Raw genomic sequence first — 21,001 nt, forward strand, 5'->3', positions numbered from 1 at the left:
TCTTTGTAATCTTTTAATATAAAATAGGAAAAATTCAATTTATTTTCGAAAAAGAGGATAAAAGTAATTTTTTTCGTTTCATTTTGTTCGCGAATTATTAAGTCAAAGGCAATTCAATTCCACCAAATTTGGTTCAGTTTATCTGCGTACGCTTTCAATCAGTTTCCCCTCTCTCTCCCCCTTCTCTTTTCTGCGCCTTAATTCATCCCAATTTACTTCGATTTCCCGCGCCTATTTTGCGTACAAACGTTTCATTTAATCAATTTTCTCGACCCCATTCCTTGGCAATTTTTCCTTAATTCTCGAAATATAATAATTATCCATAATTTTATCACAATTAATTATTCATCTGGTTGAAAATTCTATCCAATTGAATAATTTACTTTTTTTATTTCCATTTTACACTGAAAAAAAAATTTATTTGATTCAAATACCGGTGTATTTGGTTATTATCAAATAAATATTTACTTGAATCAAATATTTCTTATTTGAATCAAATATTTCAGTATTTGAAGCAAATACCATTTATTTGAATCAAATAAATTTTTTTTTCAGTGTATGATTATTATAATTTTATATTTTTTATTATTTTTGTTTTTACTCATTGTTTATAGTAATAAAAATTCAATTATCGATTTAATTTCACTTTTTCGAATGAAAAAAAAGTCGATATTCTCTTTTTTTCAAAGAAATAAAAATCTATTCTTGTGGTGCTTTTTATCTTAGAAACAGAAAATGTCGATCCATCAAAGAGTTACTTGTGGGAATTCATCTTGGTTCTAGAACAACTTCTTATTCTTTTTTTTTCTTTTACTTTTTTTTTTTTTTTTTTTTCTTTTTTTTGTTGATCGAATGAAGCCATTTCAGATCCTTAATATCGAGATTACACGTTCAGTGGTGTTAAGATTCCCACGCGTCTTTCCCGGTAAAGTGAAAAGAGAGAATATTGCTCACCTCGAAAAGTCAATGACTCTGTAAACCGAATGATTTTCGCTCGTTGATTACTCTATCCAGTTTGCGAAGAGATTAAAAAAAAACTATATATCAATCTATTTTTTCTTACATATTTATTTTGATTATTTAAAAATTACATAATACGTAAATAATTATCGACAAATAATTAAAAATTTCAATATGTGATAATGAAATTTTTTTTTTTTTTTCGCTAAACATATATTATTATTTATGGTTGAGAGGAAGAACTGTAACAGGTGGTATCAACTTGGTGACACAATTTTCAGAGTTTCCCTACTTTTCTTTTCTTCGTCAAGCTCTCTTACAAGATGTGTCGAGGTCGAGAAGAGTTCTTCTCTAGCACACGTGTTGAGACACCCATATGTACAACCATGTACTTCAACTATCGACACATTCTCATTGTCAAATGAAACCTCTCAAAACACCTTTTGCAAGCTCTTTGCTCAAGAGCTCAATTGTTTTTTTTTCTTCTTCTGGTATTTCATTTTTTTTTTTTTTTTTTTTTTTATTAATAGTGAAATATTTTTCTTTTCGAAAATTTATTTATATTTTATTCACGCAATTCGGATAAATTATAAATATAAATGCGGATAATTTTAAGCATAAAATATTAGTATTTGATTTAGTAATATTTTTTTAAAGTTATATGTTTAGTAAAAAAATTACTGAAAGTATTAGTATAAATTTTTACTTATTTAATTTAATAGGTAAAATATTACTATTTGATTCAGTAATATTTTTTACTGAAGTTATATTTACTAAAGTTATGTTTACTTAAGTTATATTTACTAAAGTTATATTTACTAAAGTTATATTTACTAAAATTATTGTTTACTAAAGTTATATTTACTAAAGTTATATTTACTGAAGTTATATTTACTAAAATTATTATTTACTACAGTTATTGTTTACTAAATTTATTGTTTACTAAATTTTTTGTTTACTAAAGTTATTTTCTGCTAAAGTCATTTTTTACTAAAGTTATTGTTTACTAAAGTTATTGTTTACTACAGTTATTGTTTACTACAGTTATTGTTTACTAAAGTTATTTTTTGCTAAAGTTATTATTTACTAAAGTTATTGTTTACTAAAGTTATTTTTACTAAAGGTATTTTTACTATAGTTATGCTTACTAAAGTTATGCTTACTAAAGTTATTGTTTACTAAAGTTATTTTCTGCTAAAGTCATTTTTTACTAAAGTTATTGTTTACTAAAGTTATTGTTTACTACAGTTATTGTTTACTACAGTTATTGTTTACTAAAGTTATTTTTACTAAAGGTATTTTTACTATAGTTATGCTTACTAAAGTTATGCTTACTAAAGTTATTGTTTACTATAGTTATGCTTACTAAAGTTATGCTTACTAAAATTATATTTACTAAAGTTATTGTTTACTAAAGTTATCTTTACTAAAGTTATGTTTACTAAAGTTATGCTTACTAAAGTTATGCTTACTAAAGTTATTGTTTACTAAAGTTATTTTCTGCTAAAGTCATTTTTTACTAAAGTTATTGTTTACTAAAGTTATTGTTTACTACAGTTATTGTTTACTACAGTTATTGTTTACTAAAGTTATTTTTACTAAAGGTATTTTTACTATAGTTATGCTTACTAAAGTTATGCTTACTAAAGTTATTGTTTACTATAGTTATGCTTACTAAAGTTATGCTTACTAAAATTATATTTACTAAAGTTATTGTTTACTAAAGTTATCTTTACTAAAGTTATGTTTACTAAAGTTATGCTTACTAAAGTTATGTTTACTAAAGTTTTTGTTTACTATAGTTATTGTTTACTAAAGTTATTATTTACTAAAGTTATTGTTTACTAAAGTTATGTTTAGTAAAGTATTAGTGAAAAATTACTAAAATTATTAGAAATTTTGAAAAAATGAATAAAATATTCCAGTAAAATAATGCCGAAATATTTTTATAAAAAGAATATTTTTCGGAATATTTTATATAAATGCTTCGGAATAATGTGTAGGAATATTGCAAAGATACTCCATGGAATATTAAATGATAAATATAAATATAAAATACTCATTTTCGGTTTTTTTTTGCACTATCATAAAAATACATATGTAGTATTGTATTCAGAATATGTGAAATTTATTGGATTTTAATTCGAAAGACAAACAGACATTTCCATTTCGAAATATTATGTGAAATGTTTTATTAATAAATCGTTTATACTATATATGTATGTAATATAAAGTGTTTGGAGAAGAGATATGGGGTGAGAGGGAGAGCTCATAAATAACAGAATATTCTGTGTATAGAAGTCAACCGAAATATTCCGTTGAGAGTATTATATATATGTATATACCTCCCACGTAGTTTTGTTTGTGTGATCTCAAATGTATGTATATACATATGTACTTCATTTCTACGCCCGGGCGCTTAATGCAAATTTTACATGCATGAAGCGACAAGGCGAAATTCTGGAGTTGGCGGATAAAACGATGCCGGGCACGTAACGTACCACGTGCATTTTAAAATTGAAAGAAAGGCGGTGCAACGGAGAGAAAGAGAGAGAAAGAGAGATATGTTCACCCTTATGGAACGAAAGACACACTCTTCTCTACCATTTTTTTCTTCTTTCTTTTTTTTTTTTATCTCTATTTTAAAATCTCTTCCTCCACTTTTCTTTCTTTCTTTCATTCTTTCTGACTCCATGGGTTTATTCCCCTTTATCATCGTCTAATTATCCTCCACTCGTATATATATATAAATATATGTCCCTTGACGAGTCGCGCGACAAACTTCCAACCCTCATTTTAGGAATAATGCTTTCTATTTTGTTTCATATAATAACCTGTTTGAAACCCTTTTTTTTTGTTGCAATTTTTGGATGAATCAAGTTTTTATTTCAATGTCAAAAATTTTTTTCGTATCAACCAAATTTATAATTGCTATACAGTTAAGCAATTTTCTGATTGAATCAACGAAAAGTTTATTTGGTTCAAATTTTTTCTTTGTTCAACAAATTTATTAAAATAAACCAAATGTTTATTTAGATTAAATAAATATTTATTTGAATAAAGAAGAAAGATTTGATGAACCAAATAAACTTTTGATTGATTTAATCAAAAATTTGAATAGATGTAATATTTGTTTTATTCAAATTAATATTTATTTGATCTAAATAAATCTTTTGTTTATTTTAAATAAATTTTTTTGAACAAAAAAAGAATTTGATTGAACCAAACAAACTGTTGGTTGCTTCAAACAAAAGTTTAATTGTTTCAAATACAGAAATTATTGGTTTAATTATAGTTTATTTATTTCAAATAAAAATTTATCTGGTTCAAGTAAATATTTATCTGGTTCAAGTAAATATTTATCTGATTCAAGTAAATATTTATCTGGTTCAAGTAAATATTTATCTGGTTCAAGTAAATATTTATCTAGTTCAAGTAAATATTTATCTGGTTCAAGTAAATATTTATTTGATTCAAGTAAATATTTATCTAGTTCAAGTAAATATTTATTTGATAATAGTATAACCGATTATTTGAATCAAATAAATTTTTAGTTCAAAATTATTATTATTATTATTATTATTATTATTTATCAGTGTTTATAAAATAGAGATCAATGTTAACGTACAAAGTTATCAAGTTGTATTCAAGTTTTGAGCGTAATTGGATATAGACGGTAGTACCTTGATGGCCAAGGAGATAAATCGATAACGATGGATATCAAAGCGTGTTATAATGTTTGATAAGCAATCACAGAGCATAGCACAAGGTTGGTTCATCCATATATATATATATATATATACAGTATAACAATACACAACAAACCTCTTTAATCAAAAATTTCATCATCTTCAATGAGAAATAAAAACACGAATTATTGCAAAATATTTTTCTCAATAACGAATATTTTTATATACAAATCAAGGCTTTAAAAAAAATTCTGTAAAATGTAAATACGAAGATATGAAAAATTCGTTCAGAAAAGAATTCTATCAATGAAAAAAAATTTATTTGTTTCAAATAATCGGTTACTTAACTATTATCAAGTAAATATTTCCTTGAACCAAATAAGTTGTATTTGCACTGCAAAAACTAGCCGTCTTAAAAGTGCAAAAAACGTCTTGTTTTAAGACACATTTGGTGTCTTAGACGCGAAAAACGTCTTAAAACAAGACGTTTTTTTTGCACTTTTAAGACAGCCAGTTTTTCACAGTGTGAGTCAAGTAAATTTTATTTGTATCGAATACAAAAATTATTGGTTCAAATTTAATTCAAATAAATTTATTTCGTTTAAGGAAATATTTATTTAATTCAAGTAAATATTTAGTTAGTTCTAGTAAATATTTATTTGGTGTAAGTGAATATTTAGTTAGTTCTAGTAAATATTTATTTGGCACAAGTAAATATTTAGTTAGTTAAAGTATATATATTTATTTGGTGCAAGTAAATATTTAGTTAGTTCTAGTAAATATTTATTTGGTGTAAGTAAATATTTAGTTAGTTCTAGTAAATATTTATTTGGCACAAGTAAATATTTAGTTAGTTAAAGTATATATATTTATTTGGTACAAGTAAATATTTATTTGGTGCAAGTAAATATTTAGTTAGTTCTAGTAAATATTTATTTGGTGTAAGTAAATATTTAGTCAGTTCTAGTAAATATTTATTTGGCACAAGTAAATATTTAGTTAGTTAAAGTATATATATTTATTTGGTGCAAGTAAATATTTAGTTAGTTCTAGTAAATATTTATTTGGTGTAAGTAAATATTTATTTGGTGTAAGTAAATATTTAGTTAGTTCTAGTAAATATTTATTTGGCACAAGTAAATATTTAGTTAGTTAAAGTATATATATTTATTTGGTGCAAGTAAATATTTAGTTAGTTCTAGTAAATATTTATTTGGTGTAAGTAAATATTTAGTTAGTTCTAGTAAATATTTATTTGGCACAAGTAAATATTTAGTTAGTTAAAGTTTATATTTATTTGGTACAAGTAAATATTTATTTGGTGCAAGTAAATATTTATTTAATAATAGTCAAATAATTATTTGAATAAAAAAAAAGTTTTTTTCCAGTATATTTAATATTTTTTTTCCGTGTAATTATTAAAGCGATAAAAAGGGTAACACCACGATTGTCAAGAGAGGGAGAGCGAATTTGATACAACAATGGAAGTAGAATGGGAAGACTTGAAAATTACACAAGTGATTAACGATCGTGTCGTGAAATTTCAGCAGTGAAGTTTGAATTGAGATATGGTAGATCAGTGAACTGGATATTGGATTAGAGTATATATATATATATATATATATATATATATATATATATATATATATACGTATATATGAAGTGAAGAAAACGATGGAGCGTAACGTTTTGATCGCGAAGTAACACTGGGCGGGCAAAAGTGTGGTAATTAATCACGCTTCAGTCAAGGTCTTCAGGGAGGCTTGGAGCAAAACGTTGCTTTGCCTCTGCCTTCGAGCCACACGTGTTATACCTATATATATATATATATATATACACTGTAGCACAGGTGCGCTCGTGCGCGAGAGGGCAGGAGCGTTAATTAGCGTTTCATTAGCGGATCGGACCGAAGGTGTCGCTCTCTCACACACACACATATTAAAACCCTCCAACTTTCCTTTCGTGAAATAATATCTGATTATATCAAGTATTTCATTTAACGATATAATTACTGTTATCGTTATTTCATTTGACCTTTCATTCACAAAACTTATTGAGGGAGTTTAATTAACATCAAAATTGCTTTGTATATTTAATACACCTACAACACTCTCTAAATCTGAATTGATAAAAATTTTAACTAATTGGAATTAGTGACGCACTTTTTGCTTTTTTATTTAGTAAAATTTTAACTAATAGTAAAAAATTTAGTAAAATTTTAACTAATAGTAAACAAATTAGTAGAATTTAAATAGCAAAATAGTCACCAATTAGTTAAAATTTTTACTAATTTTTGTAGGCATTTTTCTCAATCAAATAAAAATTTTAATAATTTTTATGAAACACGATGATCTCCGGTAAAATAAATAATATGTAAAAAAAAATTGGATAAATATCATTGGTGAATATAATTGAGAGTAAATATTCGAAGTATAAAGCGCAAAGGGATGATGACGCTTTTTATAATGTACTTATATAGAAAACCGTAGAATGTGTCGCATAAAGTGACTTTGAATGTAACGTAGCGTGGCGTTAGGAGGGTGTGAGGTAAGCGGATTTCCGCTTTTAAAGTAGGTTTGCTCTTGTATATGTATATTTATATGTATATATATATATATATATATATATATATATATATATATATATATATATATATATATATATATATACAGAAACGCCAAGAAGAGAGTATGTAAGTGAAAAAACCGCAGCATTTTAGTGAAGCAGGTGGATGTCTCGTTTGAGGTCGCGTGAGTTGTAGCACGTCCACAATTCGACCTCTTTCCTTTCCATGTTTCAAACCTCTATTTTCTCACTCTCTCTCTCTCTTTCCCTTACGTCGTTCTCTTGCGGTGAATCTGATCCCAAGGATGAGGATCAAGAAGTGAGTAAAATAGGGATCATCTAATAATCCTTTTTGTGGAAATTTTACTCACTTCTGCAAGACCTAAATAGTCTGCACTCGAAAAAAGGATATTCTTCATTTTGGAATTTAATTTTTCTTTTTCTTCTAACAATAGTATTAATATTAATTAGTAAATAACAATCTTCTATTATATTAAGTTAACAAATTTCGAACAACGACACCGACCCCGTGATCTCGACACCGTCCTTGAAAAATCTATTTTCAAATAAATCAAAATACTTTGCATATATGCTTTTAGAAAATCTTACAAACTATTTTTATGTAACATCTTTTTCCAAATTTACCCCGAAAATGGGTTATTTTTCAATTTTAACCCGAAAAAGGGTTATTTTGCAATTTTACCCCGAAAAAGGGTTATTTTGCAATTTTTTAAGAATTTTTTGATTTTTTCAATTTTTTATTATTATTTTTTATTATTTATTGTTGTTTTTTCAATTTTTAGTTAGTAACCTATAATAATGTGTCTAATTTTAAGTGTCATTAAAATCAAATGTTTTTAACTTAATAATTTTAACATTTCTTAATTTAAAACGAAACATCTTCTATTATATTAAATTAACAAATTTCGAAAAACGACACCGACCCCGTGACCTCGACACCGTCCTTGAAAAATCTATTTTCAATTATTTTCAAATAAATCAAAATACTTTGCATACATGCTTTTAGAAAATCTTACAAACTATTTTTATGTAACATCTTTTTTCAATTTTAAGATAAATTTTATACAATATTAATAAGATATCAATTTAAAACATAAATTATGTATATAATATACATAAACTACAATAAGTAAACAACAATAAGTACAATTTTAACCGAGCGAGCGTTAGCGAGCGAGGAATACATCGCTAGTATTAATTAATACTAAATACTAAATATTAATAAGGTTCCGAACCAAGTACGGAACCCTAATAAAAAAAAAATTTATTGTTATTTTACCTTAAATAAATTTTGAAATATTTTTTTGCTCGTATTTTTATAAAATTCATGTATAGCTATTTATCATATATGTTGAAACCAGAAGTTGATCTTTTTATGAGGATCATATGGGACAGGATGTGACAACTTTCGTCAAAGGGAATTTTTATGTCAGAGAAGGGAAACTTTGATGGATCGTGATATCATATATATTTTTTTTCTGTTAACTCTTTTATATCCTCCTTGATGTTTACCAAGTGTGTATCTCAGTATTCCATTATTTTTAATTGACGTAAAGATTTTAGAAAAAAATAGATTTTAATTATTAAACGTTACAATATTTAGAAATAATTAACGATAAATTTCTGTAAGAAATTTTCAATTTCGAGTGTAATAAAGATAATAGAAAATACGATTTCGTTAAGTAAATAATAAAAGTCTGATAATCTAAAGCAAAAATCGTTCATATAAGTTAAATGACGTTTTAAGCTTGAACAATTCAAGTTGAGTTGAGAATTTCAAAGAATATTGGTTTTAGTCTTTAAATTTCTAGATATATATATATATCTTCAAGTGAAAGCTTTCAAATTTAAACTTCAGAGTGGAATTCCTTATTCTCTCTCTCTCATCTTCAGTTGTAAAGTAGATATGTCTACTTTCAATGAATTGATTTGAAAAACTTTTGCGTTTTTCAATTTCTCTCTACGATTTAAAAAGCACTTGATGTCGCCTCTTCAGAGATATTTTTTTTTTTTCGAAAAATGAAATTTTACGCTACCTAAAAAAAAATATTTGAAAAATATACATTCAACAACATGGATAATTTAGTTTACTTGTTAATTAATTTAATAGCTATTCAACTGGCAACTAATTACTTAACTAGTTAGTCTGGTCCTTATAACGGAATAGATTCAACCAGTTCGTGGTCGTTACTAATAAATTAGTTTGTAAACCCACTGGGGTATATCAACTATACACTACTTTATTATTCTCCATATATAATATTCACAAACTAATTTATCAATATTGTTACACGAGATTTTCATAAAAAAAAAATTTACTTTTTTCCTTTTATCGTTGGGAAAAAAAAAAAATGAAATTACTTTGAAAACGGGAAAAATTCGTATATAGAAAGTTTTCCAATCCTCTTCCCCCATATATATACTTCTTACGTGCTTGGAGTATTTTCTTTCGCATTGATCGAAAATTTATATATATATATATTGAGAGATAGCAGATGGAAAAATCAATAAATATACACTCAATTTTATGGGTCAGTTAAGAATTTTTCAGCTGATATATAAATTCACTGCGACGTTAATTCTTCATTGCCATAAAATTAGATGATTCGAGTTTCCGCGTTGTTTATAAAGGAAAAAGAATTTAAAAAAAAAAAAAATAATAGAGATAACGAAAAAAAACCTTGAGCGCGTTCATCGATGCGATAAAAATCTCCTGCTGCTTTTATTGGTTACTTGCTTTGATAATACGACTTATGATAAAATCGTTAACACACGGTGTTATCTGAATATAATTTTCATGTTTACTTTTAACGTCATTATATTATTTTCAAGATTTTCTCGATTTTTATACAAATACGAATAAAAAATATATTTATCAACCCTTTTTTTTCTTAATCGAACTGTCGTTGAGAGAGAGAGAGAGAGAAAAAAAAAAAGGGAATTTAAAAGAACGGCAAAAGGAGAACGATATATGTTTAGCAATTGGCAAACGACTGCAAAAGATAAGATGAGTGTATAGGAGCGAGCAGAGAGCATCTCTCTAGCAAAACACTTGGACCATGGCAAGTCGGAGATTCTTACTGGCAAAGCTCGGAAGAAAAAAAAAAGTAGAAGCGCTTGATCTTTGCCAGACTCGCGGTAAAATAGAAAAAGAAAAGAGAGAGGTAGAGAGAGAGAGAAAATCCCTTCATCTTCTTCGCTTTTGCAAACGAAAGATTCCCATTGCCCGAGACTGTCCATATAGTCATCTATCTGCGTACCTTCGACTCTGTTCCGTTCTTTTTATGCAACCTCCCGAGACGATCATGAAATTTCTCGAATTTCTTTCTTCTCCTTCTTCACACAAGTATACCAGGTTATATATTACCCTCTTTCTCAAACTTGGCATATACGATTCTTTCCTTTTTTTTCTGGTCGTGAAAACCATTTTTTCCCTCTGAATTTGTCCAAAAAAAGGTGGATTTCTGAATTATCGACAGTATATTTCGATTGTGGTTAATTATGAAAGTGATAATTGGACCAATTTGGTAGAATTCGGTTATTTTGGGTTTAAGCTGAGAGCCACGATTAGTTTTACCCTCGAATTTGCTAAAAATTGAGGTAGATTCCTAATTTACCGACAGTATATTTTAGTTTCCGTCGATTGTGGAAAATTAGAAACGTAATAATTGGACAAATTTGTCAGAATTCGGTTATTTCGGATCTAAGTCAAGTGCTACGATTTGTTTTCCCTTCGAATTCGCTAAAAATTGAGGTAGATTCCTAATTTACCGACAGTATATTTCAGTTTCCGTCGATTGTGGAAAATTAGAAACGTAATAATTGGACAAATTTGTCAGAATTCGGTTATTTCGTATCTAAGTCAAGTGCTACGATTTGTTTCCCCTTCGAATTCGCTAAAAATTAAGGTAGATTCCTGCTTTACCAACAGTATTGTTCAATTTTCATCGATTATGGACAATTATGAAAGTGATAGTTGGACTAATTCGGCAGAATTCGGTTATTTCGGGTCTAAGCTAAGTGCTACGATAAGTTTTCCCTTCGAATTCGCTCAAACATGAGGTAGATTCCTGATTTACCGACAATATTGTTCAGTTTCCGTCAATTTTGGAAAATTATTAAACCGACAATTGGTTAAATTTGGTATCATTCGTTTACTTCGAGTCTGAGCTAAGTGCCACTACTATTTTCCCCTCTCGAATCAGCTAAAAATTCGTGTAGATTTCTGAATTACCGACAGTTCATTCATCCGTCGTAAAAGTAGTGTTTTAATTACTTTTTTGTCTTGACTTTTACAAACAAAAAATTCAATTGAAGGAAGGAACTTGATTTTATGAATATAATTTATTTCCTTAGGCATAATAATAAGAAACAAGAAAACTAGAAGCTACAAGAGTACCTAAAGAATGCTTTATTGTCGATGTTGGTCAAGGTTACGGAAGAAGGGAAGACCATGACCTAATCGCCTCCTCCTCCTCTTTGCACGTCCTATTTGCTTTTTCTTTTTTGCCTCTCTCTGTCTTTCCTCCCATTGTTATGAAGCGAATCAGATATCAATATATATATACACACAGATATTAATACACTCTCGGTGAATTGAAAACTTAGTTTTTTCCAAACATTAATAATTTTAAATCCTGTATTACAATTTTATTTATTTCTATTTCAATCTTGAGAAAATCAAAAGTACTTTCTCGATGAATGTTTTTTTTTTTAGTAACTCAACTTGGCAAACGATCTTAAAATTGATGCCAACTATTGTTCTATAAGTATACACCAATGTGACAATTCAATTTGATGTTTATTCACTCAGTGCGGAAATAGAATTTGAAGATATTTTTAAAAATTTTTTGATGAATTTTGCTTTTAGGTGAATCCCGATGCTCAAGATCGAACGACACAACAGATCCAGTCGAAATTGGGTAACTATTCGGTGGTGAGGCACCTGCTCGAGGATCCAAAGAGGCTGATTGGAATCGATGGGGTGCCAGCGAGTCCAGCACCGGCTCATTCATCGAGGCTCGCCAGCAGCTCTGGTTCGAGTTCAAGAAGCTCGCCATCGTCACAGGAGTTTAAAAAACCTGGGGGGCCCAGGTCAAGTTCATCTTCGAATTCATCATCGTCATCATCATCATCATCGAGTCACGCCTCGGCGCAACGTGGTGGTTTCGTTAAACCTGCCGATGGGAAACCACCCTACGGTGGTCGTGGTGGTTATCCAGGACAACCAGTGAAGCATGGTGGCAATAGTAATGATCATCGTAGTCATGGTTTACTTCCGGCAAAGGGTCCTCCACCTCCTTCAAACTCATCAGGAAGCGGTAATTCAAACGTTGGCAGTAGTATTGCCAATAGCAATAACAACAGCAGCAGTAATAGTAGCAACAGCAGCAGCAGCAGTAGCAACAGTAATCGACTTCATAACGCCGGTAGCCGTCTGCCGAGAATTAACCTCGATAATGTGAGTAAAATTTTTATTTTCAATTATTATTTATATAAAAATGTTGTTTCTGGGTTCAATCAGTATTTCTAAATTCTTTATTTTTATTCCGGCTTTAACTACTTTCATTTGACTCGATCGCATCAGGTGGACAATTTTGAGACGCTGAAATAAGCTCTAAAATTAATTAGAATTTTTTTTTTGTAGAATTTTATAACCTAAAATTTACTTTTAGCCGAATTTGCTTTGATTGAGACTGAAAATTACCGAATAAACAAGTGAAAGATTTCGGCGCGAATTGTAGAATCTGAAGCGAACTGTAGGACGTAAAATTTACTTTTAGCCGAATTTTCATTGATAGAAACTAAAAATAACCGAACAAGCAAGCGAAAGTTTTCAGCGCAAATTTTATAGCCTCAAAATTTACTTTTAGCCGAATTTTCAGTTGGCAGAATATTTAAAACGCCGAATTTGTTTTCATCGTAACTGAAAGTGACCGAACAAACAAGTGAAACATTTCGGCGCGAACCGTATAAACTAAAATTTTCTTTTAGCCGAATTTTCATTTAACAGAATTATTAAAACGCCGAATTTCCTTTGATCGGAACTTAAAATGACCGAACAAGCAAGCGAAAGATTTCGGCGCAAATTTTATAGCCTAAAATTTACTTTTAGCCGAATTTTCAGTTGGCAGAATATTTAAAACGCCGAATTTGCTTTCCTCGTAACTAAAAATGACCGAACAAACAAACAAAAGATTTTGGCACGAATTGTAGAGCGTAAAATTTACTTTTAGCCGAATTTTCATTTGGTAGAATTCTTAAAACGTCGAATTAGCTTTCACTAAGACTGAAAATAACCGAACAAACAAGTGAAACATTTCGGCGCGAACCGTATAAACTAAAATTTTGTTTTAGCCGAATTTTTAGTTGGCAGAATTATTAAAACGCCGAATTTCCTTTGACCGGAACTTAAAATGACCGAACAAATAAGCGAAAGATTTCAGCGCAAATTTTAGAGCCTAAAATTTAATTTTAGCCGAATTTTCAGTTGGCAGAATATTTAAAACGCCGAATTTGCATTCGTCGTAACTGAAAATGACCGAACAAACTAGCGAAAGATTTTGGCACGAATTTTAGAACGTAAAATTTACTTTTAGCCGAATTTTCATTTGGTAGAATTCTTAAAACGCCGAATTAGCTTTCATCAAGACTGAAATAACCGAACAAACAAGTGAAACATTTCGGTGCGAACCGTATAAACTAAAATTTTCTTTTAGCCGAATTTTCATTTAACAGAATTATTAAAACGCCGAATTTTCTTTGACCGGAACTTAAAATGACCGAATAAATAAGCGAAAGATTTCGGCGCAAATTGTGTAACCCAAAATTTACTTTTATTTATTTATTGTATAACCTAGAATTTACTTTTAGCCGATTTTACATTGACCGAAACTGAAAATGACCGAACAAACAAGCGCAAGTTTTTGGCGCGAATTTCAAAAACCAATCAGTATTTTATTGATAATTTGTGATTGGTTAATTTCGAAAATTCGCGCCAAAATCATTCTGTCGATTATTTTTCGGTCATTTCCAATTTCGGGCAAATGGAAATTCGGCGTTTTAGTTAAATTCGGAATTTAAATTCGATCAAATCAAAATTCGGCTAGAAAATAATGTTTTCTAGAAGTTTTTCTCTAATGCAAAAGTTAAAAAATTTTTTTTTTATTCTTTTTATTCATTACTAATAAAAAATAAATAAAATTTTTTTTATTCTTTTTATTTATTACTAATAAAAAATAAATAAAAATTCTTTTAAACGACTATTCTGTCATTCGAGAAAATAATAATTTTGTCAAATTTTAAAATCGATGTAATAAAAATTCGATTAAATGAAATTTCTATTAAATAATAATTTAGAGAATTCAAAAAATTCGAATAAAAATAAATTTTTGGTTATAATAAGAAATGAAAATTGAAATTCAATTAATTTTTGGAGCCTATTTAATTTTTTTAATAATTAAAAAAAAATTTTAATTAACGGATTGTTTTTTAACTTGTTAATAAATGATGTATATAAATACACGAGAGATGGGTTGAAGTATAATAATCAAGGGGCTTATAATTGTATGATGGTGACAACTGTTTACGGAGAATGGATAACATTGTGTCATCGTTTACAGAGAAGATATATGTGCCTGTGGTATTCGACCCCTTTGTGGTCGTTGTCAGCTAGTGCGAATTTCTTGAAAATGTAGAGCAAAGGTGTCACAGAGAGATTCAAATCTAATAGGAATTAATTTCAAAATTGTTTCGAAATATTTTGATGGAAATTTAATTAAAATTCTCCATTTTTTTTTCATTTTACTACAACAACAAAGCATTTTTTTAGAAAATTAATTTTCTCACATTCTAATAAATTTACAATTTATTAAATAATTATTGGCTAAAAAAACTTTTTCTTTTTTAATTTATAAAAATTTAAAATATTTTGTTGTAATATTAATTTTTGCTTGCATTACTGGATAAAATTTTTCAAAACATATATATTATGCCCTATTTAAAATATGCAATCTCTCGTTCTGATTCTCATCCGCTTTTATATATATACATATGTATATATATGTGATGGGAAATGACGTTAATTTTTCACCTGATGTATTTTGCAATTATTTTCATTTCCATTACATAAATTGAATGTTTATTCATAAATATCGTGTATGTCATTTATTTGATAATAATTGGACAGAAATTATTCATTATTTTTCTTTATTTTAATTTTTGTATTAATTCGATTACTGAATCAAAAATTTAGTAATTTATTTAACTGACTTGTTTAATTATTCGATTTTTAATGAATCATTAATTAAAAATTTCATTAATTAAATTAATTGATAATTATTCAATGACAATATTTTATAGTAACTTTTGCAAAAATTTGGCAATCTTTTTTTTTAATTTCTTTATTTTATTTTATATTTTTTTTCATAATAAATAATCTTTTTTTTTACTAGGTCTTTTATTTTCTTTTGTTATTATAGTAGAAAATAATTCTTTTTTTTTTTATTAGTTTTTTGTCTTTTTAATTATTTTTTTTTGTTATTATTTTTCCGTTTATTAATTTATTATTTATTATACATTGTTTCTTTATTGTAATTAAAGTTATACGTTCGTTTGCTGTTGAAAATAGCTTCTTTAATTGTCATTATTATTAATGTTGGCCTCTTTGATTGTAATCCATTGTTCGTAATTATTATAATTGAAGTTATTTTTTTTTTAGTTATTCTAATTGGCTTTATCTTCTTTTCTAATCAATATTTATTATATATTATATTACATCAAAAAAATATCAAATCATTATATTTTATAATTTTTTATTATTTTAATATTGATTTTATTGCATTGCAAAATTAGTTTCTTTAGTTGTCAATATTTCAATTATTATATTTTTAAATATAATTTTTCAATTATTGTTTTTTTAAATATAATTTTTCAATTATTAAAATGTTTTACGGGATATTTAATATATAAAAACGAGTTTTAAAAATAAAAAACCTTTTCTAGTTTCATTCATACTTTTTATATTTAACTTAGGAAAAGGGTTCAACTCATTTTGTGCCTTGAAAGGTACTTCAGCTTTATATATATGAAAATTGATTCTAACTGAAGTGCGCGCTGTTCATTTCCCTCTGGCGAAATTTTTTCCCTCTGATAAAAATAGACTTGATATATATAAAAAGAGAAGAGATAAAAATGAGTGTGAGATAAAGAGTCCTATCGCGATTAATCAGAACAGAATATATCCTAGTTATTTTATTCGTGTCTCTGTTCTTTTTTTCTCTATATTTTATAAAGTATCCACTGGCTCTGATTGCTACCTGTTTCTTTTCTATATAGATTTTTTTTTAATTTTTTTTTAATACTTTATCCTTGTCTTTCTTTCTTGATAAATGCTATGTAGTTGTGGTTTCATAGATAAAAGCCGATGAGAAGAGATTGAGTGTATCCCAAGTAGTTATCGAAGATTGAAATAAGAGTTTGGTTTTTGTTTTTTCCTCTTTCTCTCATTTTTTTTTTTTTTTATTCTTCTTTATAGCAAACTGTCAATTAAACTTGATTTCATGTTTCTTTTCCTATTGAATAATACTCGTGTGTGTACTATGCAAAATTGTGGTTTCATTCTCAATTATTACCGGTTATGCATATATGTTGTTAATCTTTTAATACTTGATTCGAAACAACTAATTTTGTATAATATATATTACACAGGGGCGTTTTATAATTATTCTGTAATAAGCTAATTGAGAGAAATTTATTAATTTACATTAAAATTCTATGGGAAAATAAAAATTTTTCCTAATTTAATATTTAAGAAAATCTTTATTTTAGTTCACAATTTATAATTTTATTTATTGTATTTTTTTTTATTTTCTTTATTTAAATTAAATATTAAAAATAATTATTTCTAAAAATAATTATTTTTAATATTTAATTTAAATGAAGAAAATAAAATGAAGAGAAAAACAATTTTTTTTACAGATGATATGGGAAACAAATATTCTGTTGCAATGATTATCTAATAGAAATAGGAAAATAAAGAAATATTAAGCTATGATATTAAGGTGTACTGCATAATCAGATCTATTTATTAATTAAAGTACGGAGAATTTAATAAGCTAAATCATTAGGGATTAAAAATTTATATAACTTGTTTATGTTTATATAATTAATTTTTCAACGAGAAAATGATAACAAACGTATATATATATATATATAAGTGAAAGTTATATGGAAATTAAATTTTTTTTTTGTTATCAAAATTTTATTTAGTAAAAAAAAATTGTAATTATTTTTGTTTTTCTTTTTTGCAGGGCATCAATTCGAGGCAGACTCTCGAGGAAAATACACCAGATGTTGAGGACATTTTAAAGGTGAGAGAAAAAAAAAAAAAAAAAAGAGACTTTTACCTGAATTTTGCGAGTTGTTAGATTAAGCTCAACTTTTAGGGTGTAATCTCTAAGCAAGTCAGTTTACAAGCGATTGTAAACTTTCCTGACACTCTGAAAACTCGAATTCAGAATATATTTCCCTCTTGTGTTTTCTCTTTGGGATTACTTGCCACTTATTTAGATTCTTTTTTTTTTTTCCTTTTTCTCTCTCTCTTGGAAACATAACCCTTTTTTTTATTCAACAAATTCGGAATATTGACTACCTTTTTTGTTACCGTTTTTTTTTTAAATTTGATTTTTTAATTTTTTAAATAGTTTTTCTAATTTGGAAATTTTCTGTCTATATAAAAAACAAAAAATTAGGAAAATAGAAAAATCGGTAGGAAAAAAGAACATTACAAATTGTATAAAAAATAAAAATTAGGAAAATAGAAAAATCGGTATGAAAAAAAAAATTACAAATTTTTTTTGTTCGCTTTTATATATTTTTTTACTTTCTTTTACTATTATTGAACATCGAATTGATTAATTAATAAAAATTAATTGATAAAATTAGTTAGTTAAATTAATTGATAAAATTAATTAGTTAAATTAATTGATAAAATTAATTAATATCATTTAATTAATATTAATTTAATATTATTATCCCGTAGAAAAATTGTGTACGGAACGTAAAACAAAATAGCTTTTTAATTCCCGGAAATATATTTTTTTTTTTTTTTGAGAATATATCGTGTAATTAATTAAAATAACCCTTTGATGCCAATATATTTAAATCACGCAAAAAAAAAAAAATCTAGAAAAAATATTCCTTATTTATTTTTGAGGATGAAGCTTATAAATATAATAAAGGGACTTGTGTCTTTATAAAAAAAGATTCCCCATGAAATTTGAGACAAAATTTTTTGAGGCCAGCGCTCTTTAGAGACTTGACAAAATTCTAATTCCCAATGGAGCTATATCGATCGGGAAGCAATTTAAACACACAACGATGAGTCATCATTGTAGCATCGCGTCTCCCCTTCGATTTTGTCGTTCGTGATTCATCTTTTGCCAGAGATTTTCTCTCTCTCTCTCTCTCTCTCTCTCTCTCTCTCTCTCGTTTTTTTTCGTCTGGTCCATTCGAGAGGAGAAAAATTCAACCCGCAGAAGCGTAATCTCTTGATTGACCTAAACCTAAAGGCGAAATATATATATCTATATATAGGAGGATTGTCGCCTACTATCTTCACCCTTAAAAAATATATAACGAAAATATCAAATTTCCATTGTGCTTGTAAATAGGGTTGTGAAACGAGAACCGCGTGTGTCTATAAATGATTATTGGATGCTTTTAGGATTCATGGGAGAAATTGAGGATCTCTATTAAAAATAGGAATTGATTTTTTATTTATTTATTTATTTTTGTTTTAAATTCAATTATAACAGAAGAAAAATTCCAGTTTATTTTTTTATATAAAATTTTTATTTGGTAAAAAAAATTCTTTATCATCACAGAAAATTATAAGGTATTAAAATAAGATGCAACGCTTATTATTTTAATCCAATTTTGCTTATTTTAATACCAAAATAGATTAAAATAATAAGCGTTACAGCTTATTTAATTGCCTTTTAATTTTCTGTGATGTTTCACTAGAATAGCGAAAACTTTCGCTGTTTTAGTGAAATACCTGTTCTTATATGTTCCAGGTGAAAAAATTTTTCCGTGTATAATTTTTATTTAAAAATCAAAGAAAAGGAATTTTTTTTTTCTAGTTTCGTGCTTTCAAGATTGTGTTTTTTTTCTGATTTATTTTAACCCCATTAGAAAAGAATAAATATATTCACTATTATTTGACATTGCGATAAGTGTATTAATTTGCAAAATATATTTGTTTGCATATATAGGTATAAAGAATTATTTTCTGACTCGTGTATAATAAATTGCTCGCACGCAAAGGATATATATTTCACTTTTTTCTTGAATAAATTATAGTTGAATTTTTATTTTATATGCAATTTAACATTCAATTTAATAGAGAAATTAATTTATCGCTATTTAATAGAAATAAAATATATCGTAATTATGAAATCAATTAGTTGAGATGAATTTATTAAGGAGAAAATTAAACTTGTTTTGATTCAATATTTTTTTACTCTTTTTATTTTTCGAAACATTTTCTTTTTTTTAAGTAGCCGAAAGTTTTTTCAACGAAATATTTTTTTCAATCTATAAATTATTAAAAATTATGATGACTATATGTAGAATAAAACAGTAAATTAATTATTAAATTAAATAACTTCTTTTTAGATATATTTTGAACAATATTTTGTAATAAAATTCGTACTTAAAGAAGTTGCAAAAAAAAAAAATTTCGTTCATATGAACGTTCAAAACTTTTGGCTCATTTTTTTTTTTTTTTTTTTACAAAATATATGTATTCTTTTTCACTATAATTTTTCTTTTAACCCTTTGAAGCAAACATTTTTCTTTAACAGGAATTTATCTTTGAAGTGCATTATAGGGGGTTTTAAGGGTTGCTGATTACGAATCCGAAGCCAGATTTAAAAAATTTTCAAAATTCAAAATGGCGGATCCAATATGGCGGACAATTTTTTTTTTTTAAATTGATCATATCCGCTCGAAACTGGTTACTCAGGGGTTTTCGGGGTCGCTGATTACGAATCTGGCATCATATTTTCAAAATTTAAAATGGCGGACCCAATATGGCGGACAACTTTTTACAAATTGTTCAAATTTGCTCGAAACTGGTTACTCGGGGGTTTTCGGGGTCGCTGATTACGAATCCGATGTCAGTTTTTCAAAATTCAAAATGGCGGATCCAATATAGCGGACAATTTTGTTAAAATTGATCACACACAAAAGCGCCATTTTGAATTATAAAAATCCAAAGTCATATTCATAAACAGCGACATCAAAAACATCGTAGTAACAAGTTTCAAGCAAATCCGATCAATTTTTTCATTTTGTCTTCCGCCATTTTGAATTTTGAAAGTCCAACGTCATATTCGTAATTAGCGACCTCAAAAACCCCCGAATAACATAAGTTTTAAGCAAATCCGATCAATTTTTCATTTTGTCATCCGCCATATTGGATCCGCCATCTTGAATTTTGAAAATCTGATGCCAGATTCGTAATCAGCGACCCCGAAAACTTTATAGACATTATTTTTAGGTTTTTTCGCTATTGTTGTTTAGTCACAATTACATTTATTGTAAAAAAAACGCTATTTTTAAACTTAATTTGTTTATAAGATTTATTTTATTTATAAAAAACAATTTTTTTAAATGTAGTTATATTGTAATAGATATTCTAAAATAAATTTTAAATACATTTTGTTACTGAAAAATGTGTAAAATAGTGGCTGAAGTATATT

General features: G+C 27.0%; 1 protein-coding gene across 7 annotated transcripts in view; it reads left to right on the plus strand.

Moving 5' to 3' along the window:
* The window catches only part of LOC127282010 (AF4/FMR2 family member 4-like), a 225,096-nt gene that overhangs the window by 117,566 nt on the left and 86,529 nt on the right, over window positions 1-21,001 (plus strand). For all 7 annotated transcript variants that reach the window (XM_051306070.1, XM_051306069.1, XM_051306071.1 and 4 more), the window contains 2 exons: window positions 12,106-12,696; window positions 17,546-17,605. In XM_051306070.1, coding sequence (XP_051162027.1) covers window positions 12,106-12,696; window positions 17,546-17,605 — 651 coding nt within the window. The remainder of the gene's footprint in view (window positions 1-12,105; window positions 12,697-17,545; window positions 17,606-21,001) is intronic.

Source organism: Leptopilina boulardi, unplaced genomic scaffold (assembly GCF_019393585.1).
Source record: "Leptopilina boulardi isolate dan_hultmark-lab unplaced genomic scaffold, ZJU_Lbou_2.1 LbouV2_278, whole genome shotgun sequence".
NCBI lineage: Eukaryota > Metazoa > Arthropoda > Insecta > Hymenoptera > Figitidae > Leptopilina > Leptopilina boulardi.